Consider the following 25928-nt stretch of genomic DNA (forward strand, 5'->3'; position numbering starts at 1 on the left):
TGTTTTAAATGAGTAAGCTAGGGTAGTTTAGCCTGAGAAAAGAATGAAGGATCCATTTTCTGGGGTTAATTCCAGGGCATTGTGCTGGAACGGGTCAGACGATCTGATGGGAACACCAAGTGCAAGAGACTCCTTTAATAAGGGGCTATGACTCAGAGCAGTGCGCTCTTCCAGGATTATGACTGACAGTGTGCCAGCATTTCTAGAATAAGGCAAAGCATAGATTTTCAGTAGATGGAGGGGGCAATTGCTACATGTCATGTGATGAGGACGAAAATGTAGAGGTATTGCATTGACAAGGTAATGTCAAGCTTATTTAGTTTAAGAGGAAGGTTATTAAGGAAGTCAGACTGCCCAAGACTGTGTTTTGTTCACTGGTATCTTCGCACTGCGTGTGCAAGCCCTGTGTTTAAGGCATCAGCTGAAGCAACTGGATTCCATCAGGCTGAGGATACAGCTGCGTGGCAGCTTGCAGCAGCCTAAATCTAGGCCGCCGTGGCCTTGCTCTACCCCTGAGGTGAGCTCCTGCCCACTTCCTTGCATCAGCTCAGGGTGCTCGTGTGATCACACTCTGAGCTGATAGATGCTGTCTGGCTATCTGAAAGGGAACCGGGCTGAAACGTGTGGTTAGCTTTCAGATGGATTAGCTCATCGCAGTGGCACAACATCCAGTAACAGTGCAAGGGATGTCTTGCCAGGGAGGAGAAGGATTTAGAGAAGGCTAAGCAGCTGTGGAAAATACCTTAATGAACATTTTGTCCAAATTCAGAGTAGAATGAACTGTGCTTTGTAAGAGACCTGTATCACATGGAAGTTCTGGATGATGAACCAACAAGAGGTCTCTGCTACCAGTTTCCCCCAGCTTGAATGGTGACCATCATGACTTGGGGTAATAATGGCAGCACCACCAGCCATTTAATTTACAAAGCCTTTGAGTGGTAGGGCTTATGCAATGAAATCCTAGAGTCTTCAATGTTCCTTCAGTGAAAAACTGAGAATGCTGTTGTGTGAGGGAGAAAAACAAATCTGCTTTCAGAGGAGGGGAGGAGGAGCTTGTTTCAGCTGTGAGGAGCACCAGGGGAAGGAAGTTCTGCTTGATTAGAATAAGGACCAGCGTGACGAATGAAGTAAAATGGACACAGAAGTTAGAGTGAGGTTGTAAAAGGACTCTAAAGTAGCAAGAGGCAATCTGAGCAGTAAAAAACTTTTCACGTTCTTTCAATACTCTTTGGATAAAACTATGTCATAAGGGGCCACTCAGACAATTACTTGGTTGCATCTGTAAAAGCAATCTTAAATTTAGTCTTGAGAGTCTTCTAATATAGAAGCATCTTAGATGAAGCAGGAGTTGGGGGTAACTGACGATAACGTGAAAGGTCCTTGTATTACTTAGAAAGGAAGCATGTAAAGGAGTAATTTAAATCTCCGATTTTCAGGGTTTTGTTTTATAGCATAATCACCTTTTCTCATCTTCTCAGTGGGCATGTATGAGTAAGCCAAAAGGAAGCCACACCTTACTTATAAGCACAGAGAATATCCGTAGAAAGAGGGATTGTTTTAAAGCCAAATCAGGATTGTACCATTGCCAAGTAAATTTTTGCACCGGGAGCTTTAGAGGGAGGAAGAAGTGCTAATGTGATAACACCCAGTGGAACTTGCTCTGCATCTAACTTGTCATTCGTAGCTCTAGCAACTATGTGTGGAGAGGAAAAAGGACAAAATATTGCCTGCTTGTTCTACATGAAACAAGACACCTAGAGAGAAGCAGGAAGTGCTGCTGGTACGTCCCCACCAGTGAGGTTTGCTGCTTGTCCTTTCTCACCCTGCAGGAGGACTGCCTCTGTGAGATGCACCACAACCACTTGTCTGCCAGTGTATTTTGGCTGGATAAGCGAGGGCCAAACAGATCATTGTTTGAAATCAAAATCACCCAAATTTACTTCCCAAAGAAACTCAGACTTCATTTATTTCTTTACTTATTTTTAACAGAAGCTTGGAACTGAGCGAGGAATCAGTAAAATTGGAAAAGGGAGGACGGGTATTAACTTAAGAGTTTTGGATGGCCCTTTGATGTCTTTCTACTTGCATCTTTAGGATATGCTCAGTTCCACAAACAGCAAGATTTTAAACCGATTAAGGAACAATATTTTAGATATGCAGAATGCAGTTCTGGAGTAAAAGCATGTTTCTGTCTGTGTGAAGCATTATGCTTTCATGTATGTCATTGTTCTTGGCTACATGACATCTCAGATCAATGAACTTGATTCTTTTTTTCCGAGACTTCAGTGTAATCAGGTTTTCTTATTAAAAGCATTTGCATCTTCTCTTTTGAAATGTTGACAGTCTCGAGTCTCACACTTTATTATCACTGTATGGTCCTAATAAGGTACTAAAATGGAATAATGTGTCTTCATCTAAAAATGTAGATGGGTCAGTTTGTTTTAGTACATTTGAATTCTTACAAAGATGTTTTCCTTTTGAGATGTGTATTTTCAATTACTTTCAATATACTAATTTATAAATGCATGTGTTGGCAACAGTGTCGAGTTCTTTGGGAAACACAGTGGAGATTTGTCAGGGAATTGTTCAAGGTTTTGGAATACAAAGTAGTTTTTGTTGTACAATGCATGTGCTAAAGAATAGCTTTAGCAGACAAGTTTGACTAAAACACCCAGTAATGCCATGCCGTGTCAGTCCCTGGTGCAAAATGACTCACTCTCTATAGAAATGTAAAATCTCATTATAGAGTCCAGAGTCTTGCACTTCATTCATATATAAGAAATTCCTTTGTCCACAATACTATGCTTTTCTTCGATATCTGTATGCATTTAATTTAAGCTCACAGACATCGTGCTGAGTACTGGTGTGCCCCCATCTCATGCAAATGATCTGTTTGATTGTTTTCGTTTTTCTCTGGTTTCTGTAGATTCAAAATTTTACTGTCCTTTTTGCCTTTTTTTTTTTTTTAATTATTTTATTTTTTATTTTTATGATTGCAGGTGAGCTATGGTTGTCAAACTGGAATGGGTGTTGTGTAATATGTAGAAGTACTGGCCTCAGAGCTGCATTACTTTGGGCTTGTCTCATTCTGTTACTGGTGTTCTGTCTCAACAGTTGTAATGAATGGGAAATGTTCTTTGATGGCGCTTTGAAGGACCATAGCAAGAAGCCATCAAAGGGCTGTACACAACCCTTCTGTGCAGAGCTCTGGACCAAGCATGAAGAAAGCATGTATGATGGTTACTGGAGCTCCATGGTTTGTACAATGGCACGGAGATGAAGAGATGAAGGCTTTACATAGGAACAGGATTTTGCTCTCTGGAAGGGGGTTGTATTTTGGTACATGTAAATTGGACTTATTGGCAGGAAGGAATGGGAGATGTAGAAATCTGAACAACTATGGGATGGACTCAGCTTCTGAAATGTACTTCTTGGTGGTTTTGCTGCCTCCGATGTTCAGTAGTTCCTGAGGGCATCAAGAATAAAAGCACCGTGGTTTAGAAATTCTTATGTGAAGCCTGTGTTGCTTGCTTTTTCATCCCACTGATGTGGTCAAACACTGAAAGTTACAGTGCTCGTGGGAGGCGCTGAGCAGGCCTGGTGAGGTACCTGGCAAGGATGTCAAGTCTAATATAGATTTCAGGTTAAAAGCATCTGAGCTGATGGTTCACCACATCCAAAGGAGAGACTTCAGATCATACAGTGTGCAGCAACTGTAGAGCTACAAACACTGCCATGCCCAGATTCATCTGGTTTAAAAGGTGGTGGGACCCAAAGGTAAAAAATCCATCTTCAGGGTAATGGCAGATTGGCTGGGTGAGTTAATAACGAGATCCATTAACCTTTGGGTGGTCCAGCTTGTTTGTGGGGGAATAGAGAGGGTGGAAAAAACCCTGTGTTTGAATTGTTCTGTATTCAATTCCTTTGAGCAGAGTGCTTTGGGAAGCAAATGCCAGGCCTCGCTGCAGTTGAGATGTTGTGCTAGCTCTCTGTTGCTGTAATCAAGCTTCTGCTCGGTGACAGCTGCTCTTTTTTTTTTTTTTTCCCTTTAAATGTACAACACATTTCTTTTCATGTTATTCAGTAGCTAGTGCTTAAGCTCTGTGCTAATGCTTAAAAAGAATAAAGAATGCATGTAATTAGGAAGCTGGGAAAGCTGCTATATGTTATGGGAAAGAAAGAAAAGATGGCACTTTTACAACTACATTTGAGGGTCTTGCCAAGATTATCTGCATATGGTTACTGATTGCTTAATATTTTCTGTCAAAGAGGCTTATTAAAGGAAATTAAATTAAACAAGTACTGTATGCATTGTAAGAGAACGAACTTGGCCTTTTAGGTTTTGAAGTGGTGGAATACATTCCTTTAAACATTTTCTGCTAGAATAATATTAAACATTATGTAAGCTTCTAGCTCATGTATTTGTCCAGTAACCTTAACTCATTTAGCCCCAGGGCCAGAAGCTTAAATCCCAAAGGGTTTTGCTGACAGACCTGAAGGCAGGAGCAGACTCACGTCCGTCTTCGAAACGGCGAAACGGAAGGGTTGAATTCACACTGATGGCATTTTGTCTAAGTGAGAGCCCTCTGACTGGAGCCCTGTGCCGCTGCAGGTGATGCAGAGCTCGGGCTGTGCTGTGCTTTTGGAACCTGGCGTTCCAGGGCTCTACAGACTGCTTGGCACGTAGCTGTTTGCAGTTAATGGAACTGGTGACACTTATCTGCTGTGTTCTGAAGTTCAAGTGTCCATGTGTCTGTGGGAAAGTGCTTTTGCAATTTAAAGGCAGAAGGCCAAAGTTAATTAAACAGTCATAAACAGTGTATGTTATTGGGATAGAAACCCAACCTCATAGGAAGCAGCTTTTCAAGCAAAGGCTTATTGCAACTCCCCTTGAAAGCAAAGGTAGTTATATCTCTTTCTAGCTGTTTCCCCCTCTCCTTGCGTTATTATCTGTTTCTCAAAATAACATCAAGAACATGATCTTCTCTGGGACGTTCGTTACAGTATTCATGTCCCAGGACTCCTCATTCTTTCAGCCTTGAGTTAGAGATGACATAAATTAATAGCATAAACCAGTCTCTCACTTTGATAAAAGAACATGAGAGGGAACCAATAAATGTCTCCTGAGCAGAGCACTGAGAAGAACAAAAGTGTATGCAGCTCCTTCTGGGGGGACGCTGTTGGGAACACTGGGGAGGGAAGGCCGGATGAATTATCATTGTGTACGCACAAAATAACTGCTCATTCTAAAATGTTTTATTTCCTGCCTCAGCAGAAATTCTCAGAGCAATTTATCAAGCCACTGCTCATAGCTGTAGGAGTATTTTGTCCTGACACTTGGGCAACAAACAGGAACTCTAACTAGGCAGTTCTTTGGTCTTTGGAGTTGGGCTTAATCAGAACTGACATGATGATTAGACCTTTTTTTCTGGCAAGTTTTCTCCTTAAGTGACTTAATTACGAACTGTTTCATAGGATCAATATATACTGATGACAAGGCCAGAAGGGATGCTAGTGCATCTGGAACAATTCCTGGAGGTCTCATTCATAAGATATCTCTGTTAGATGCACAGCAGGCTCTCACTGTATGACTGTAAATCTTACGTTAGGAAACTAGTGATTTAGGTAAATATATGGTTTACAGACTGTCAAATGAGTATCTAGAGCTAACTTGTCTAGTAGACATTGATTTACATCAACACTGCCAGAAACGTGTGCCCTTACATCAGATTTGCAAGGCTTTATGAGTCTGTGTCGAATATTAAGGTGGGAGAGAGCTTAGACATAAAAACCGAGTTACTTTATCTCCTCTGCTGTTTAAACCTGAATGGACTAACTCGAACAGGCTCAACTGGCATTAAGAATAGCCTTGCTTGCCATGAGGTATGCTCTAAATGAGATTAATTTGTCAGTATACATAGATTTTGTTGAATGGCTTTTTTATATTTATATAGTACATGTTCCCTGAATTCCTTTGCTGACTTACATAAATTCATTGTCATTAAAAACAAAAACTGTCTGTTTATATTCGGGAAAGCAATGGAAAATTTGCTTCATCGTAATGAGAAAATGCTTGCAATACTTGAAGGTACAGAGTGCAGAGGGTATCAAGTGCAGAGGGTAAACACGCTGGCAAAGAAAAGACTCCTTTTCCTGTCTACTCCTTATGGACTTTTACATCTCTTTAATGATAGGAATAATAAAGCCATATAAAATCATTTAAATAATGACTTTTCCTTTAGTTGTTCCTGTTCTTCTGAACAGAATCAATGCCTTCCCCTGCAGGATTAGTTGGGATAGTAGCTCAATTACTGTTTGCACCAGCTAGTTAACTAAGGGAATGCAGTATCCTATCCAAGACCTGTCTTTCATTCCCATGCGTATGCATGTGAAAATACAAACCAGTATGCATATGGTCTGTAATAGTAGGCTTTGAAGAGTTCAGCTCATCTCCAGTTACAGCAAGTATGTCAAGGAAATTGTACCAGGAGCAATATTTTATATGGCATGGATGTTGCTGTAGAATGTGCGGTGTTTCAGAAGGGCCAAAGGCATTTCTCTGACAGGCCTTGAACATATCTCTAAAGAAGGAATGAGCAGCAGGCAGTCTGCTGTCCCAAACAAGATACAATTGGAAAATATTAGAAACTGTATAATAGCATCAGTGCAATGAGAAGCAAAGCAGTTACCTTCCTGCTCTTCCTGTATCCCGTTATGTATGTCGTTAGTGTTACTGACTGTGACCTGTGTGCAGTTGCAGGGAATGGTATTGCTGTATGCAATACACTGTGTAGGATAAAGACACAGAAAAATTAACTTGAAAAGAAATTTAGGAACAGTAGTAGGCCAACTTTGCTTATGGACTGTGGTAGCTGGGCAATACTTGATTTGGTTTCAGTTCGTTGTGAATATACACATTGTGAATATTGTGCATCCCAAAATGACATGGGACCAATTAGGAAAAAAATAAATCTTGCTGTAGTGTCTCTAGTTGGTTTTGGAAGAAATAAATGATGAAATAAAATGAGAAATAAAAAACACACAAAAACATAAACAAGGGCCGTAAGTAGGCTTTCCCCACTTGTCTACAAGGGGGGAACTGGACTTGTTTGTTTAAGCTTGGTTTGAGTCTTGGTCCAAAGCCGGAGTGAATTGCTTTGCTTCACATCCAGACTCTCCCGCTGGAGACCTGCTGTTCCCTGGCAGCTGGGCCCTCCGGCCGTGCAGCAGGGCACGCTGCTCCGTGCTGTGATGGGAGGTTTGGCTGTAGCATTGCTCAAGTATCGGTTGTGCTGGTCGTTTTATTTTTGTACCATACAAGATGGAGACGATAAATAGATGCTAACAGCAGCAAATGCCTTGCTGTGACCAGTCAGCCTTTGTATTTCACACCATTGCTTCTTCATTCTGCCCCTGTCCTGCTGACTTTGCTGCAAGAAAAGCTCTTTCCTTCTTGTGAGCTGTCTGTGGCTCGGCAGCATCAGTATGTTGTGCGTGAGGGGCGCGTTAGCATCGATGGAAAAGGAACTCTCTGGCTGGATGTAAACGTAAACCCACAACAGCCTGGAATCTGTTTCATGAAACCACCTATTTGAGGAGCTATTCATGGCAGAAAATTAATAGGAAAGATCGATGGATGAAAATAGAAGAAATTACCCCTCTTTTCTCTCCTTGTGAGGAATTCTGAGGTATTTGCTGGCAGCTGGAGGCTGCCAGCTCAGATGTGCTGCTTTTTTTTTTTCTTTTTCTTTTTTTTTTTTTTCCCACTGTGTGTGTGATTTCTTCAGGTTTTGAGCAGAGCCTTACATCCACCCTCGATGGAGAGAAGTGTGTGCCATAAGAAAATAAAGGAAACTCAAAGGAACATATGGCAAAGAGAGATAAGTCATAAAGAGAGGTGAGGCAACTAAGAGAAGGACAGACTAAATGGAAAAACAGTAGTAGGGAGATGAGACTAAATCAGAAGGCAAGCAGATGAATTTAAGGGGCAGGCAGTTTTATTATTAGCCCTGAGATGTACAAATAATTTACCAAAAATGTGGGAAGGGGACTTGAATTCTCCTCACTTAGAAGGTGGTGGGGAGAAAGAAAGACATGCAGAGCTACCAGTGATTAGAGCATGAGGAGAAAACATTTCTCAGGATGCTTGGCTTGCCTAATGTTTCTGAGAGAGAAAAAATCTACAAGGCTTAAAAGAAATACTCAAGAGATGGGGGAAAGTGACAGCTCTGCAATTATGTACTGTAATGTGAGGAAAGCATGCAAATAGGGCTGCCAGGAAAACCTGACGCAGGACTTTAGTACCTTAATAGGGCTGACTGCCCCTGGCACAGACCTGCATGTAATACAATAGTTGTCAGTGGTTAAGTGATTTTCTTGCTCTCCCCTTCCCTGCTTCTTGTTTCAGTTTTTGAACAGAGCCAAACTTTTCTCTTATTTTTTCACAGTTCCATGAAGACGATGATACTCTTAACAAAGACCAGACCCTGGTCCCAGAATTTGAACTTGTGGCATTGGTTTAACCTTGATGCTATGGAGAAGCATCAGTTTTGCTCCCTTTTTCCCCAGAAGGCAAGCAGTGTTTATACTTTGGTCTTGCACTGGGAGCTTCAGTGAGCTTCTAATTGTCTCTAGGACTCTGTGGGATCCCAGCTGGTGGAGGCTGCCTAGGGAATATACCGAATTGCTGCATCCCTTCTGCCAGCGACATGTTTCATTCCTGAGCCTCTTTTCCAGTGTCAGAACTGTGCTGGCTGTCAGAGAAGGACTGGTACAGCTATCAGCCTCCTCTTGCCAAAGGCTGGGATCCTCTGGCTGAAAGGAGAATTTGCATCAAACCTGACTTAAATCAAGATTCTTACAGGTTCACAAATGAAATGTAAAGTGCTAATATTTTAAATAGGCTTTCAGATGTATTGACTTTGAAGCACTAAATGTTAAACCCCTTCAAAGGTAGTAATTTCTGACAGAGCTTCCTATAAAGCTTCATTTTTGCTAACTCTGGCAGTGGTGCTGCAAGTAAGAGAAGTGCCAGCTTGAGCTAATTTTCCTAGCACAGATGACTGGGATTTGAGAGGTAACAAAAGGAGGAGGGACAGGAGACTCCCAGAAGAAATTACTGAATCCATTGCAGAAGCAAATGCTATAGAAAATGGAACGTCTGTTGTAATTTAATATTGTTACATGTGCCTCTTGTGTCAGTAGGATTGCCATTGCTTTATAAAACACAGAGCGCTTCTTTGCAAAAGCGGCTGTTCATTTGAGCCAGGAGCCATTGATCGGAGCTCTTTTGTGCAAGTTGTCTTTCTTCTGAGTATTCAGCTTTGTGTAATTTTAAAACACAGAGCTTACTTTCATGGAAATGTATTTGCTGACTGTCAGAATTCTTAAGGCCATGTGAAATGTTTTAGGCCGCAGTGCTGTGGATCTTTTTGTGTACGTGATCATTTGTGAGTGTCACATCCAGATGTGCACAGGTAACGCTGCAGCCAAGCATTAGTTTAAGCGTTGGTATTCCAAAGTGTTTCCTATGTGATAATTGTAGATGATATACAGAAGTCCTCACCTGTCTGTACAATCTAAGACACAGCATTCGACTGTATTTGCCCTTTATGACTGTTGACTCTTCTACATTGTAGTTGCAGACATATTTTTGTTTTGTTTTTAAAGAAGTATTTGTCACCTGTGCAACCATGATGTATGAACATAAAGAAGGGAAGTCTCTGCTATGCTGTACAAGGAGAAACACAAGGACAAAATATTGCTTGAAAAGTAGGCATTAAGTAATAATAATAATATAGTAGTAGTTACTTCAGCCACTGTCAGCTGTTTATGGCTTGAATCTGAAATTAAACAGAGCTCATATTTTGGCAGCGTTTTGAGTCGTGTGCGCTTCTCTGATGAGTCTCATGAGACAGACTTCTAAGTATTTACATGCCGAGAGATTTAGATAAGCACTTGCTGGGGTTTTCAAAAGCATCCAGGTCCCTCATATTTCTTGAGTTTTGTGTGTGTGTGAAAGCTTCTGATCAATTCTATTCTTTTGAAGGAAAAGCACATTTAATTTGATAGAAAGCAGCATTCCATCCCAGTCTGATAAGCTACTGAGCTATTTCACCAATACTCTTCTGGTTGTGTCTTTTTCCTATGTTTTTTGTTTTGTTCTTGTTTTCCCTCACTTGTTTCTATTTGTGAGGAAAAGGGGAAACTTGTTAATCCTTGTACCTTCTGACTTGCACGGAAATGAGTATTCTTTGACACCTATCAGCAGGTTTAATTTCATGATGTTGTTTTGTAATATGTTTATTGTTAAGACATCAATTTTGCAAAATCCAGCTTAGCATGGTTTTGTTGCTGAGCTCTGGCAGATTTATATATATATAAAAAAAAAAAGCTAAAACTCACAGGGACAAAAAAAGTATAGAAGTGACTGAACTAGGGAATATTTTGTAAAATATTTCCCTCATAGTTTTGCTAATAGTCCATTAATCTCCCTGTCAGCACAGGAGAGCAGCTCTACTATTTACTTGCATAATCAGTATTTAACATTTTGGTTACCGATGTATTATTTTCAGATGTTGCCCCAGTGTAACTGTATGTAATGGTTTATGATCCTCACGGAGGCTTTGAACTTTGGAAGTTCCTTGCTTTGCATACAATTTCAAGGAGCTTTTATGTAATATTTTCTGAAGTTTTGCTTTGGAATAAAGGTGTTCAGTTGGACAGCACAGAGTTTGTTCAATTCCTAATATCAGTTAAATGTTTTGTACAGTCTTGAGCAAACTGTGTTCAACTTTCTGCTACCCAACTGCCTGCATATTTAGGCCCAAACCTTTTTTTTTAAAAAAAAAAATAAAATAAAATATTTTTTTAGGGATTTTCCTCTTTTGTAAGACGAACATTTTTAGGGACTAGAACTATGCATGGTTGCATAGGTCAGCAGGAAGCTCACATTATTTTTCAGATTTTAAGAGCATTAACACTCAAAATTTGAGACCCAGAACAGTAAATGTGGTCAGTTTGAACATAGAAAACAGATGAAAACACTCCTCGTTTCACTTCTAACACAGTCTACGATAGTGGGTAAATCCATTCTTGCACAAATTGTGTACTCAGATGGTTTGATTTTGTTCTCCGACAAAGGCTGAAATTGCATTCTTTAACAAAGTTTAGTGACAATGCAGTAATTGACAAGTCACGATTTGTATCCTGTAAATGTAACTTCTCATTTCTTTGCCTATTTGAAATATGTACAGCATATTTTTTGTCAAACAGCTTTCTTCAAGGCAATGGAGATCTGGGACTGGCATCCTAACTGCAAAATTACCACTTACAGTGTGGCCAAAGCATCAATTTACCTCAAATTCAATCAAGTACTTAGGCTTCCAGTTTTACCCCTAAATTCCTGGCATCTAAGGAGCTTGAATGTGTGATTGAATCAGTACCAGTTTGCTTCTCATTTTTCCTGTAGCATCAAAACCTGTAGCAGTGGCAAAGAAGTAATTCCTGCTTGGAGCTGAAAGTCTGCAATCCAGAATGATGAGCAAGAGATACCATCCGTACAAGGCTCTTTTAATGAGAAACTCAAGACTTCTGAAATGCCACAGCAAGAGTCAGGCTGTCAGCTACATAGTGAGCATAAAACATTCAGAAATATGTTAGGAGCTCAAACGAGAGGCATTTAAAAGAGCAGGCTTTCTTACAGGGAGGGGCAGCACCCTTCTCAATGTACAGACTTGCTTGTGGAAGTCTAGACTACACAGTCTGTATTTACCCATAATTTGGCAGGATTTTGTTAATAAGGTTAATTTAAATGGCTGCCTGATTGTGTACTCATTGGATCAGCTGGGTACAGGATTTTAAGTGTTGACCAAATAACAGCAAGTGTTCAGCATTCCTGACCCTACTTAAAACTCTCCTTCTGGCACGGACTTTTTGTGTCTAGCTTTCTGTGCAACAACTCAGAGGAGCATTAGAGCGATAGTGTAACGTCTGCAGTTCCCTGAGCTCTGGCAAACAACAAAGAAACAAAAAAAAAACCTTACATACCCTTACATATAAGAAACATATTAGGAAGATGAATCACACGGAGAAGTTCTAAGTATAGCTGTCAAAGAAAGGAGATTTGGAAATTATTATTTTTTTTTTCACAAATACAGCAAATGGAGCCATAAATAATACATCACTGGAGGTTACTGGTGGCATTCATAAAGTGCAGGACCACAACTGACACTGTCCTGTTATTGTAGCTGACTTGATTGTTTAATTCCAGCCACTTCATCTCACCTCAGCTTTGCCAGCACAGCATGCCCTTCTCATTTGAAAAATTGCTGTTGTGATAATGCTCCCAGCTGGCAGAATCTTTTGTTTTGACTATGCAAAATCTGACAGCTTGTTCAGCTAATTGCACTCTTCACATTCTCATCTTTTTTTTTTTTTTTTCATCATGTATGTCCTTCCTGAAGAAAAGGCGGCACTCATCAACCAGAAACCTCATTCATGTCATGCTTGAGCTCCGAGTGTTTTCCTTCTTTAGAGGGGTTGCCAAAGCAAAGCTTTTAGTTTGATTAAATACATTTGGACATGTACCTAGGTGTCTTCAGCAAGCCTTACTCACGTGAATTGATTTAAATTAGGAGAGATTCCACTAAGTGGGGTAGAAGAACTGTATGTAGAAGAATTGAAATCAGTGGGAATTCTTACCTGTGTGGTTACGAGTCCCTAGCACTGTTAGTTTTATAGCAGAACCTCGCACCGAGCAGCTGGTAAATTGCTGGAAGAGACGTCTTAGATTATCTCTGAGGTGCGTGTAATTTGATGTCATTGCTCAAATGTTTCTGTAGGAACCAATACTTGCAAGGGCTTTCTTGATCCCAGAATCCATGGCTCGCACGATTTGAGCTTCCTTTCTAAATAAAACTGTGCTGCCTCTTCTGCACCTCTGCCAGAGCTCTGCTGTTGCAGCTCAGCTGCGGTGGCTTGACGTTGCCTACAGCCACCCGGGTGAATCCTCGTTCTGTGATGGGACCAGGTCGTTTTGTCTTGATGGAGCTCACGGGGTTTTGATGGGCTGGGTCCATTCCTGGTGATACTGGCAGCTGTAGGGCTGGCTGCAGTGGTCTCAGCTGATCCCCTGGCTGGGTTTTCTTGACACTTCGGGTCACGCTCTGCTGTGAAAGGTTGGCACCCTTTTAGAGTGAAGGCTTAACAGTAATTGTGTCTACAGGCAGCCTCTAAAATGTGACATGTTTGCAACTGACTTCATGTTGCACCAGAGTATCACCATGCAGAAAGGCTGCACGTGGGGACACCCTCAGGTCCCTGCTTCCCCAGCGAGTCATATTGCAAACATATTTCTCTTCTATTCTTCTTTATTTGTCTTATTCTTTTATACCTCAGTTCATCTGCCTTTGTAAAAATAATCTATTGTGACCCTGTTGGACCTGTTTGTGTGAGAAGTTACAAATAATGAAATCAGCGGTTCATAAATATTAGTGGGGATAAGAACGTTCCTCATGTATACAAAAAGCGTTGCCAGTACTTTTGTTCATTTGTTTAACTTTGTGTGTGTGATTCAGAGATCTCCACGAGACGGTATGTTTTGCTTGGGAAACCGGCCCTTGGGATTTTTGGTGTCCTTATAGGGAGCCTGGGTGGTGGGGTTTTGTTTTGTTTATTTGCTTTGGGTTTGAAGTTTTTGTTTGTTTGTTTTTAGTACAAAATGGAATTTCCTACAAAAGATTGTGCTTTGAAAATGAAGTGGAGCTCAGGTCTTATTTTTAATTTTTATAAGTTGTATTAAGTTTTTTAAAATTAGGGAATATTTAAGAACATTTAAAGAAATGCATCTTATCAGGCCTCAAATGTAGCACAATTTTAAATCCCTCATATTTAAAACAAACAAACAAAACCCAGCCAAACAGAGCTCTCTTGGGTACTGTGATTCTTGTTCTCTGCTGAGACAGGCTTTGCTAGTGGATCCACCACAAATCCCTAAGGGAAGCTTGGGTGTAAGACATGCCCTTCCTTTATTCAAGGCTGTGAACACAGTCGTGGGCTGAATTTGAAGTACAGGCACGTACTATAGTTGATGCATTTTTATTTCTACTTGAAATATCTGGGAGTAGAGAGATTTGGTGAAATGCTAGGACGTGAACTCCTGTGGCCATGGGTGTGATCTTCTGAAGTTCTGGTTCAACTCCTTGTGAAGGGCAGGGAGCTGCAAGAGAAACATCTGGCTGTATCTAACTCTTTTTTTTTTTTTTTTTTTTGTCTTTCCCCCTGCATTCATATAACAACGTCCTCTGCAGTAGGTACTGCCAGAATGCTCTTTTAATCTTTGTGTCTGTAATGTGATTATAATTTTTAATCAATGTTAATGTCCCATATAAATTCAAAAATAGTATAGGACGTTTTATAATTGCATATGGTCTGTTAGCCTCAATTCCTTAAACATCCACGTGCAAGTGTTGATGAATTCAGGGAGATTTTATACCACTCCTGTAGCCCTGAGTACGTCATGTAGCCAACCAACCCCTTTGGGCTGGAAGACAGACCAGCACCTTGCTTCTCTAATCTGAAAGAGCATTCTGGAAAAGGACAAAAATAAAAATCTCTCTCCTCTCAGGAGGCTGAACACTGCAAGGAAGCACAGCCTCAGCCAGAAGACACCTTGCCAGCCATCTTTTTCTTCACATTGCTTATGACAGGCATGTAATTAAAAAAATAATAATTCCTCAGAAAGCCGTTAGTGTCGTCGCATTGCATTACATCTTCTGCGCGTAAGGACTTAACTCCAAACAAAACGATTACATGGCTGGAGGGCAATAACCAAAGGGTTTAATGCTTTAAGAGAAGCGTTAACTATTATGCATTAACCGTGCTGGAATGCAATGTTTTGCACCAAGCACGGTACGTGAAGATATGCCTTAATGTATTTGTGCAGCTTGGCCCAGCGATAGGTTTCTGTGGGAGCTGAAGCAGGGTAGTTACATTATTTCCTGGCTTTCTGTGTATTAACTTTGGGATGAATCTATTAGTTTTCCCAATTGATTGCTTCTTTCTGTTTTTAGAGGGAATATTTTCATAGCTTTGGGCTTTTTAGTTAAAAGATTTTTTTTTTTTTCTCCCCTTAAAATCTAGGTTTTGCCTCCTGGGTTTGATAGCATGCATATTTATGACAAATGAAGGAATTTTCCATCCCATTAAAGTTTCAACAGATAATTTCAACAGATACTCATTCAGAACAAAATAAATGCTGTTACGTGGTGAAGGGTCAATAAAAGCTCTCAGTCTTTAACAGCATAAGATATCTTTCATTTGGTCATTAAATAGCACTAGATGAGTTCTTGGCCAGTTACATACAAGGGAGTTTTGCTGGCTAATTAAGGACTTACTCAGCTACTGTTGAAACAAGTGGAGCTCAAGAACAAAAAAGCTACAATGGTTCAATCATCTGTTGCAAAAGAAAGGCAAAGCAAGTGAAAAAGAAGGTCAGAGTCTGTGCGCAGGTATTGGCCGGCAAGAACCGTATTAACTTGTGTTACAAAATACCCAGTGGATGTATAAAAAATAGGGTAATTGTTTTGAGATTTTTATCAGCTCTCTGTTGGTCTGGGATATTTTTGGCAGTTTCTGGTGCTCAGTAACCTTCCTTAGTGAAATATGAAAAGGAATTGTAATTCACATTTAGTGGATGTGATATACAAAGCACTGGAAAAAGACAGCGTTCTTCTGAAGCCTGTTTTCACAACCCATCTGAGGGCAAAGAAGTGCGCCATTCCTGTGCAATAAGAGGTATAAATCTTAACATACTTCAGATAAAAGTACTGAAAAATTATATGGAGGCTTGAGGCCTTTTTAGTTCAGAGTTTTCTTGAGGCATAGGCTTTAGTTTAAACTGCAGATAGTTTGTGTGCTCTGCTCTTGCTTCGTTACAACAGAACAAATCAAAAGAAAATTAAATTACTGGAAAGAAATTAAAGTAACAAAGAACAGGTGTGAGAACAATCTGGATATTATGTTTATGGAAAAAATGTTTTTTCAGAGAATTTCTTGGAATATAAATTCCTCAGAAGATAAATATTTGCAGGTTTTTAAGACTGTGTAATAAAATTGCAATTTGCATGTTGAACAATAGTTGGATATACAGAGAGCTTAAATAGAAATCACTATAGCTGAAATGGTCTCTTTCAAAAACTTTTTTTTTTCTCCCAGATTTGTCTTCCTAGAAAGTTCCACTGTGAGCCTGTCCTGTTTCAGTTTTCCATTATTCCAAAGAACAGCAGGATCTAGCAAGAAGCTGCAACCAAGAGCATTTGTGTCCAAACTGCTGTGTTTCTTTATGCAAAAAGGTTTTCTCTTCTGTCATACTGAGCGTGCAAGGTCTGTCATGAACTGTGGCATGGCAGGTATTGCATGTAGCTGCAAAGGAGAGGTGGTAGTAAAATGGGAGATTTGAAACTGGCTTTGTGTTCTTGTTTAAGGGTAGCTTTGTTTTACTCCAACCTCACTGACTCTTAACAAGTCAAATGTGATGGAGGGAGTTTACACAGACACCTGAGAGGAAGAAAACTTTATGGATTTGCAGGTGGGGAGCTGTTCCTGGGTATAAATAGTGATCTGGAGGAACCCCAATTAGCTCTGCTAAATGGCTTTAGCTTCGGGCCTAGCACTGGAGCAGTAAGGAAGTGGTGGCCCCGCGGTGTGAACTGGATGTTTCAGAGGCCCAACATTTTGGTTCTGTCCCTGTGTAGTGGAAGACTCAGCACCGTGGCACCTGGCTGCCTGGTCCGGAGATGAAGATCAGCGTTCTTCCCATGCAAACAATTCGAGGCTCCCACGGAGTTTGGGCTCTGTGTGACGGCAGCAGTTTCGCCTTTGATTAGCTGACTCACAAACACCGATAGACGCTGCCTTGTAATTACACGGCCCTGTAGCTGGGCAGGCTTCTATTTAAGATCAAAGCATTTTGCTGCTTGATATAATGCATGTAAATGATGCTCAGCAGATAGAGAATTAAAACTCAGCAGTTGTCTCCTTTATGCATCCATTTGCACTGATTAATTTGGTGTTCTGTGACTTTTAATTGGAAGAGTGGCAGTACTAGTTTTATAACTCCTAAATTCGCTGTGATCAGAACAAAAGCTGTTGTGTCTAAACGTGAGAATAGTAAAGCAGATCCTGGTTATACCAATATGAAATAAGCCGTCATGGTAAAATTTAATGATAACCATTAGAATTTTATACCAATTTTTACTGTCAGAAGCTCAGAACAGTTTATGAACTGTAAGGAATCAGTCTACCATATCTCCGTGAGCACTGAGGTCCTCATTCTCCTTTTAAAAGGAAACGAGAGCTCAGATTAATTATCACTGGAACTGTCTGCTTGGTTAGAAACTGCAGGGTCATGAAAGTTTGTGTGTGAACAAACATTTTTCTTCTAGTGAGTCCTCTTGCTCATTGATTTTGTTGTGCATTATTTAGGTAGCTTTCGGTGAGTGTATGAAACTATGCCTGTGGATCCTGTGGCTGGCTCTGTGCAGTTGCATTCCCACAGACTGTAAATGCAGATTTAGAATCAGTTGGGTGAGTTGGAAAGGCCCTCCAGGTTCTGATCTCTTCTAAGCTGAACGTAGACACCAGCCTGATGTCTTCCACAGGCTCTGGGAGTGCACTCTGTCCCATCATCCAAACTGCTAATTCAATTTTTCCATTACTCTCCACAAATGGTAGATACAGAATGTCTTTTGCTCTCTGAGAGATGGTACATAGAAACCTCCGTTGTCCCGTGACCTTGGATCCAACCCTGATGCTTTCCTCATTCCCTGCTGCTTCAGCAAGCCCAGTGGTCACTGCACAAGGAGTGACTCAGGGCTGCTGCAGACAGTTTCTCCCTTGGTGAGCGGCACCAAATGTTACCTGTTTAAAACACAGTGAGGAGTTTTGCATCATTGCAGAAGAGAAACCAAAACTAAAGGTGAACGGCAGTATTTGAGCAGATGAATGTGCAGGGAGGGTGAGCAGGCTGCAGCCTGGTGCTGGCACGTCTGCCAGAGCTGGAAGGGGAACACAGCCCTGCCAGCTGGGTGGAAACACCTTGGATCAGCCCCTGCACTCCTGGCAAAAACAGCATCAAGCCTAAGTTTTGGACTGCTAATCCAGGGAGGTGTGCGTGACCGTGTATAGCCAATGGTAAGCCAGGGAGAGCTAAGGGATGCCAGTGGATAAATGGAGATGCCTTAAGGCTTTTATTGAGAACATATCACCTTGCAGTGCAGCAGATGAGAAACTGCATTCTTCAGTCTTTGTCAGTCTTCCAATGAGTCAGTGGAATTGCTGGGTGGTTTTCTTTTATTTTTTTTTTTTTTTTTTCTTTTTTTTTTTTTTTTTTCTTTTAAATCCCTGGCATTATCATTAGTGAGTGAACTTTCTACCTGTCCACCCTGCTTCTTGTTGAAATGTTCAGCTCCATTCTCTCCAAGGGCGGGACATTTCATTGTTACAGCCATTTGGCGCAGTAATTTATTATTAATTATGCTTTCACAGTCGAGCAATCACGTTACCTCACTGCATTTATCCTCTGCCAACACGTAAATGGATTATTTGTAATGAGACAGTTATGGGTAGATGCTGAATGTGGATTTTACAACTTCAGCCTAAGAAGGATAAATCCCCCGCTGCACTCAGCCTTCTGAAGGGGATCACCGTGCAAGGGCTCAGGAAGCCACGGATCTGTTCAGTGCCTGCTAGAGAAGGAAAACATGTGTGAGGCTGTGGAAAATAACACTGATTGTTTCAGGAATTACCATTACACAGAAAAGAGACAAACTGCCAGAATAAAGAAGTTGCATGGTTTCTGATAGGCAGCTTTTCACATTCTGTAAAAGCCCCTTTCTGCAACAGCTCCTTTCTCCATCCCTGCCCAAGGACTCCTGAGACCTACCTGTGGAGGCGCAGGCAGTGTCCCCCTCCCTGTGTGGCCTCGGGTCTCTCCTCTACGGTGACATCTGATGGTGGGAAGGTGCTGACTGCCACAGCTCTCTGGTGCCTGAGCTGCCTCATCTCTGATCTACTTTTGTGCCTGTTTTATCAGTGCTCTGGAAAAGAGAGAATCTCCTGAAGTTTGTAGGCTGCTAGGAAAAACCAAGCACAAAAACTGTGAGTCTTACTGTAAAGCCAATAGAAGTAATTAGTAGCACGGCTCTTTGAACTCACCTTTTCCCTTAAGCAGGTATATTCCTTTGGCTGTGTGGTAGCAGTGATATTGGTGCAAGGTCAGCTGCCGCTGAGCTCCCAGCCCTGCTTCATCAGCTCATTGCTGCTTTTTGGCGAGGCAGCAGCAGGCTCCCCGCACACCTGTGCCGTGCAGGCTGCGGCTGAGAAGAGGGAAGCACTGCGCTGCAAAGAGTCATGACCCATTTTCAGATTATGCAAGTCTCCGAGGCCCTTTTAATTCAGGGAAATAAATTCTCTTTTAGAAGGTGCTGAGGATGAACAAAACACTTTACTGGGGGCAGGTTTGGGGAATGCCAGCAGTCGATGAGCCAGGCCTGGGTTTCACATCACGCTGTTACAGATTCAGTGCTAAGAGTCCATTAAAGCAGAGAAATGTCTACCAGCATAATTCCTGCAAAAATAGGAATTTGTTTGATGTTTGTTTAACGTGTGTTAAATGGCTTGTCTCATAGTGGCGTAATGCTTTAAAAGGCTGTGTCGCGCTGGGTAAGGATCTGCCTGTTTTTTCATTCTCTTGCAGTGCAGGTGCCGTACATTGCAAGAAGCAGCCAGCTGAGAGCTGCTAGACCGTTTATGCTTAGCCATGATTTACTGAGGACCAGACTCAGGTCTGATGGCCTGGAGTTTTTATGCAAGAGGTGGATAACATTATAACTGTCTTAAGAAGGTTTACTGAAATCCTTGATTTCAAACCATTGCTCAGAGTTTCCAAAGAATGTGTAGCGTTTTTGTTTTCAGTGTCATAAGGATGCTCGGTCACACAGGTGGTCACAGTGCTGCATCTTTCCCGAGTTGGTTCCTTCCACAGATCTGCACGGTGTGTAATTGCCACCAGCAGGAATGGGAGCTGTATCTGTGGGCTTAATGGCACTTAGATGTCCAGAGCTGGAGAAATACCCCTGAAAGCATTACTCTGGATTCACCTGCAGTCAGACTCTGGTCACTCTGCCTGAAATAAGCGGTGTTGGTTGTGCCTTTAGGGTACAAACTGTTAAAGCATGAGAAGTCACTTCAGTGACTTCAGCTGTAAATTCACATCTCTGTTTCTATTGAAATGAGCGTTTCATTTCCAAAAGGAAGGTTACTCTTTTCCTGCACAATTGTTGCATATTTTCTAATCTGGGGTGAATTCTTGTGACTCTCAGAGATATTTGTTCTCTAAAAATAATGATGCATTTTTTTTAATTGTTATTAAATTTGTCTTTACAGTTGTTCAGTGAAAAAATAAGTGGAGCTGAAGGAACAAAATTAGATGAAGAATTTCAAGAGATGGAAAGGGTAAGGAAAGCAATATAAGCTTTTCAACACTAAGCTGTTGCAAAATCAAAAGTCTTTCACATTTCAGATGCTAGAATGGTATTATAGATTTACATGAGGGAAATACTTAATTCAAAACATAAATATGTAAGAATAAGTGCAAATTTATCCTTGATTCTTGTCAGTTCAGTCAGGGGAGAAGAGACATGCAGAAAGGCTGTCTGAGCAGAGGAAGCTCAAGAGGACACCTCTTGACAGTGAAGGGAAGCTCCTCCAAGACTGATGTAAAGCACCAAGAGAGACGTGTCTCTCTCCTCTGTCTATGTGGGAAATTAGTGAGAGAGAAAAAATTCTCATAATTCTGAATTCTATTTTTTAGATTAAATCCATAGTCAGGAATTAATATGAATTGTTGTGGAAATAGAGATGTTTGCTATCGACTTATTCGTGGTGGGTGTTTCAAATCAAACTGCATTAATGTCACTTTCTCCTTTCTGAGCTTTTAAGTGCTTTTTATCACCATTGTCTTTTCAATATATTTTAATGTACATAGTGGACCTAGGTCACAGCTTTTATTGTTGGCAGATTGAAGAAAAAATCTTGTGTGAGTTGTTTTTTTTTTCCAACGTGCATATTTAGGATTTATGATCTAAACAGGCTTCTAGGTTTCAGTTTCTTTGGCTTCAGAACAATTATTTCCTTTCTCTGCATTGTAAGAGGAAAAGTAATATGCAGACCCAGAGGTAGAAAAAGAGAAACAACCCAGAAATGTGATTTTTATAGCATTTTAGAAACTATTAAACAGGAAGACAGTGCAAACCGCTGCTTTAAGTGTCCCTGACCCCAAGACTGTGAGCTGGGATATTTTAAATCTTTTTCACCTGTGGAGAAAAGCAGTCAGGAAAAGTGTAGCCTAGAATGCATAAGCAGCATTTGAGACTTATGAGCTTGAGAGATAAGTAGGTCCCCACATTTTGATACGAACTTTTTCTCCTTCTGTGTGCTAACTGCAAATTTATTTTGGTGCAATCTCGTCACAACCGTGGCGTGACTGTTTATTTTAATCTACCATATTTGCTTTATTTTAAATAATTTTTCATAATCAGCTAGAATAGTATATTATATCTAATCAAAATATAAACTTTCTAGTAATAGGCTTGATTTTTGCTAACTTTTGGTTACTTTTCTTTTTCAGAAAATTGATGTTACTAATAAAGCTGTAGCAGAGCTTCTGTCAAAATCCACAGAGTATCTTCAGCCAAATCCAGGTAGGGTAGAGAAAGTAGGTGTCAGATTTTGCTAAACACTATCTTGTTACTCAGAAATTCATCCTAGGTGGATAAAAGCTAATTTGGTCATTATTGTGAGGCTTCTGGATGTCTAGAGACCCTCAGCGGTGCGTACAATGAACTGTACTGTACAATGGAACTATAAAGTTTACATGCAGCAAGTCTGACCTGCAATGCAGCTCACAACACACGATGTTGGTCTTACTGGGCTCATACATACAGGTTGTGCGTGCATGACGTGTCTTGGATGGCCTGGGATGGCAATACAGCACCTGTGTTATTTATGCTGGATTTCCTGGAGTGGGATATGGATCCCTCAAGTAAAGAGAATGCCAGCAATTTTTTAGCAGAGATATAAAAAACTGTTGAATTTAACTCATGTGCTCAAGGTCTCAGTGGATTTTGGGTAGTCAGTTAATAGAAGCTTCTCAAATTTTAGTTTAAGAAACTAGAAAGGGTACATGTTTACATTTACAGTTGGTCACAAAGATTAGCTGTTAAGAGCTTGATGGACTGTCCAAACCAGCTGCTGGAAGGACCTTTATTTTTTTGACAACTGTCTGACTGAATTTATGTTTAGTAGCTACACCGATGACTTCAGAGAGAGTCTTAATTTCAAACAATTCTGGGTGCCTTATGAGATGCATGTCCCTGGATAAGTTTAATAGGTTGTTAATGTCTACAGAAGAAGCATTAAATGGGTTGTGTCTACAAAACGATGGTAGTATTCAACCCTTTACCAAGGCCCAGCTAGGGTGTTCAAGATGCAGCTGGTCACCATGGTCCACATTCCTTAGGAATACTCTACCCATGGCTATCACTGTGTTGAAGACGTTGTTGAGAAGTAACGGTAAGGAGTAGATTAGAAAAACATTCCAAGAATTGCATGGTTTTGTCATGATATGTGCTGGCTAGCAATAAGTTACTAATTTTTATTTACCCAGCCTTTCTGCAGAATAAAGTCTTACTGTCTTGAATAGTGGAAGCAAGAAAAAAGCAGGGAAAAAAGTTCTGTAAAGCTCTCACAAACAAGAGCATTAAAATGGCTTCGTCTGTGCTTGTATCCATTTTGTTTGCTTTCTGCAGTGCTTTTAATAGAGGAATCCACAAAGAAAAATACCCAAGGGAATGTGAATATTGGTGAATATCAGCAGAAGGCGATAAGCACTCCCACTATATAACTGCCTGGAGAGATGATGCCCACTCAGCTGGGAATAAAACAGTTTCATGTGACCCATACTGTTGCATGGAATCTTACTTCAGCATTGACTATGAAGTACTGACAACTAAAAGCTTACGGGTCTACAGGCTAACTTAGTGACTTGCTTCATGAGGTTGTTTGTTAAATAATTTATTGCTTTATATTAATTAAAAAAAAATCTCTCTTTTTTGTTGTTGTTCATGTCCTTATTAGCATACAGGGCCAAGCTGGGAATGCTGAACACTATGTCAAAGATCAGGGGACAAGTTAAAACCACAGGCTACCCTCAGACAGAAGGACTCCTAGGAGACTGCATGATACGGTATGGCAGAGAGCTTGGCGATGATTCTATGTTTGGTGAGTTTGTGTACCTCCTTTGAGAATATTTCAGTATAAAGCTCTTCACAGAATATTACTCAGTGAAAAACTATGTAAATAGCTGATCCAGGTAAGAGGGAAAGCTAAGTACAGTGATTAGGGGATGATTGATATAATAATATACATTGCTTCTACATATTTGTCTGCCTCTGTTTGATTTTAGATGTTAGATTGTTACTATTGCTGTCTCTAAACATTTTAGTTTCTGACTTGCCAAAGGTAAATCATTTAGATCCTTTGATGCAATGCATTTTTTTTTTAACCTTTAGATAAAAATGGTTACCCTATATCCAAGAGTTAAATTAATGGAAAAAAATCTTGGGGGGGGGGGGTGGAGGAACTGTGGGTGCTTTTGGCATCTTTGTGCTTTGGACCAATGCTTCTCAGATATGCATTTTCTTGTTTTTGTGAAGATCCACTCCAGCTTGGCCATGCTACAATTCTTTGGTAAATCAAATATTACCTATTTCCTCTGAAAATATGCTGAAACTTCACGGCCAAAATCTTGACAGAGGCATTGCTTGCTGAGCATGCACAATGTGTGGGCTTGACTGGAATAAACTTGAAGAACTGTCACAGAGCTACTCAGTGGGTGTTTTTTGATACAGCTGGGATTAAGAGGGAAACTACAAGAAATGTACATGAGAAAAGGAGAGTCCCATATTTGGGAAAGAACACAGACTAGGGCTACAGGGCTCTGGCTTGGGCTAGGACTGTGTGCAGAAGCCAAATTCAGAACTGGCTGACTTCTTTCTGCCCTGTTGTTAAGATCTGCAGTTCCACACACAAAGGCCATTCTCTAAGTAGTAACAGCTATGTAGGCCTAGGACTCAAAAAAACCCAAGGAGGTGCTGTATAGGGGAAGATGTTGATGCTGCAGAATATACTGTAGAGCAAAATATCCCAGTTCTAATTTTCTGTAGCAGAAAATCAAGTGCATAATTTACATTATTTTTTTTTTACTTTTCAACATCCTACAGCAGATACAAAGATACCTACTTGAAAGAGCTGTATCATAAGACACATTTTTTGTTTTACATATATTAAGATATAAGTAGCATATTCTTTACCATAGGCCTTGCACTACTGGATGCTGGTGAAAGCATGAAGCAAATGGCAGAAGTGAAGGACTCACTTGATATTAATGTCAAACAAAATTTCATTGATCCTCTACAGTTATTGCAGGACAAAGATTTAAAAGAGATTGGGGTAAGTTTTCCAGGGTAAAGCTTCATTTATCAATAATCAAAGTCAATCAAACACCAATTCTCTGAGTGTTTTTTATGGAAGCAAAAAAGCAAATAAACTTCACTGCATTTAAGCTTCTGTTTCTAGCAAAATAGCGATGAAATCTGCTTAGAAACAATGTCTGGCTATTTCCCTCCATTGTCTAACTTGCTCAGTTTGCCATATTGCCTGTATATTCAGTGCAAGAAAGATAGTGAAGAAAATTGTACTCTGTATTTTTCTGTTCCTTTATTTTAACTGACATTTTTTATTAATTGTTCTGATCATGTGAGTGGGCCGCGATTTACTGTGACTGATTATCCCGTCTTGCCACCTCTCTCTGTCAGCCTAAGGCTGTTTATTGTAGAGGCGGAATTTGATTGTTGAAGAAAGCTATTCAGGGCAATCACAGAATGATCTCAAAAGTGTCTTAAAATGTTGAGTGCCATATTTCACTATGGGAAAAATATAAGATGCTGAGGAACATATTTTAACCTTTAAAGTTAGGTTTTTCAGTGCTTTTGTTTACAAAATGACAATTCAAAAGAAAGCCAGGCAGTCTCTGTCTGAGTCTGATTCCAATAGACTTGGGTAATAAGCAAGTTAATTCCCTGATGAAATGCAGAAAAGAAAGTTGTTTTATTTATTTACATGTATGTAGAAAGCAGAGCAAAAAGCTAGTAATAATGCCTTGATGTCTATAGCTGTCTCCTATGATACAGAATTGTTTTCAGTTGTCATTCTTCTCCACTGATAAAAAGAAATTGTTTTATGTTAGCTTTAATGAGCATTTTGTACTGTCACTTTGAGTCCGTTCTGTAAGTCTGTCAATCCCATGATTTTTGGCAACAGAAAAGCTTGTATAGTGATGTCAGTTAGAAGTGTCAGGTTGACACCTAACAAAGAAAGCAAGAACATAAGATTTGTTGGAATACTGCTTACGGAATGAGAAGGGAAAATGACTGTTGGCTGTCATATTGCATATAATTCAAGAGGTAAAATTAATTTAAGCATAGAACACGGGGCACTTTTGGATTTTCTAAATTAGAAGCAGGATCCAATGTTAGGTGTTGCACATTTAATAAACTCCATCCCATGATCTAGGTGCCTAAGATTACCAAATCAAGGTAGCCAGTTCCCCAGGTCCTACCAGATGACTATTTAAAGTCTACACAACTTAAATTTTAATTCACGTATGCAGTCCCAGACGTACCTGATGCTTTCTTAGATCAAAGGGATGGACTGGATAATCTCTGAGCTTGGCATTTCTTTTGATTCTGCATATCCCTGTAATTGCATCCAACTGAAACTTCCTTAAATCACTATGTGTTTGTATGGGC

The 25928-nt window shown here is 40.3% G+C and overlaps 1 protein-coding gene across 1 annotated transcript in view; it reads left to right on the top strand.

Annotated features, from left to right (window-relative positions):
- Positions 1–25928, top strand: part of SH3GL3 (SH3 domain containing GRB2 like 3, endophilin A3) — a 53027-nt gene that overhangs the window by 15454 nt on the left and 11645 nt on the right. Inside the window, exons 2-5 of the mRNA XM_032195182.1 lie at positions 20446–20514; positions 21689–21761; positions 23197–23340; positions 24437–24570. Coding sequence (XP_032051073.1) covers positions 20446–20514; positions 21689–21761; positions 23197–23340; positions 24437–24570 — 420 coding nt within the window. The remainder of the gene's footprint in view (positions 1–20445; positions 20515–21688; positions 21762–23196; positions 23341–24436; positions 24571–25928) is intronic.

Source organism: Aythya fuligula, chromosome 11 (genome assembly GCF_009819795.1).
Source record: "Aythya fuligula isolate bAytFul2 chromosome 11, bAytFul2.pri, whole genome shotgun sequence".
NCBI classification, from domain to species: Eukaryota; Metazoa; Chordata; class Aves; order Anseriformes; family Anatidae; genus Aythya; species Aythya fuligula.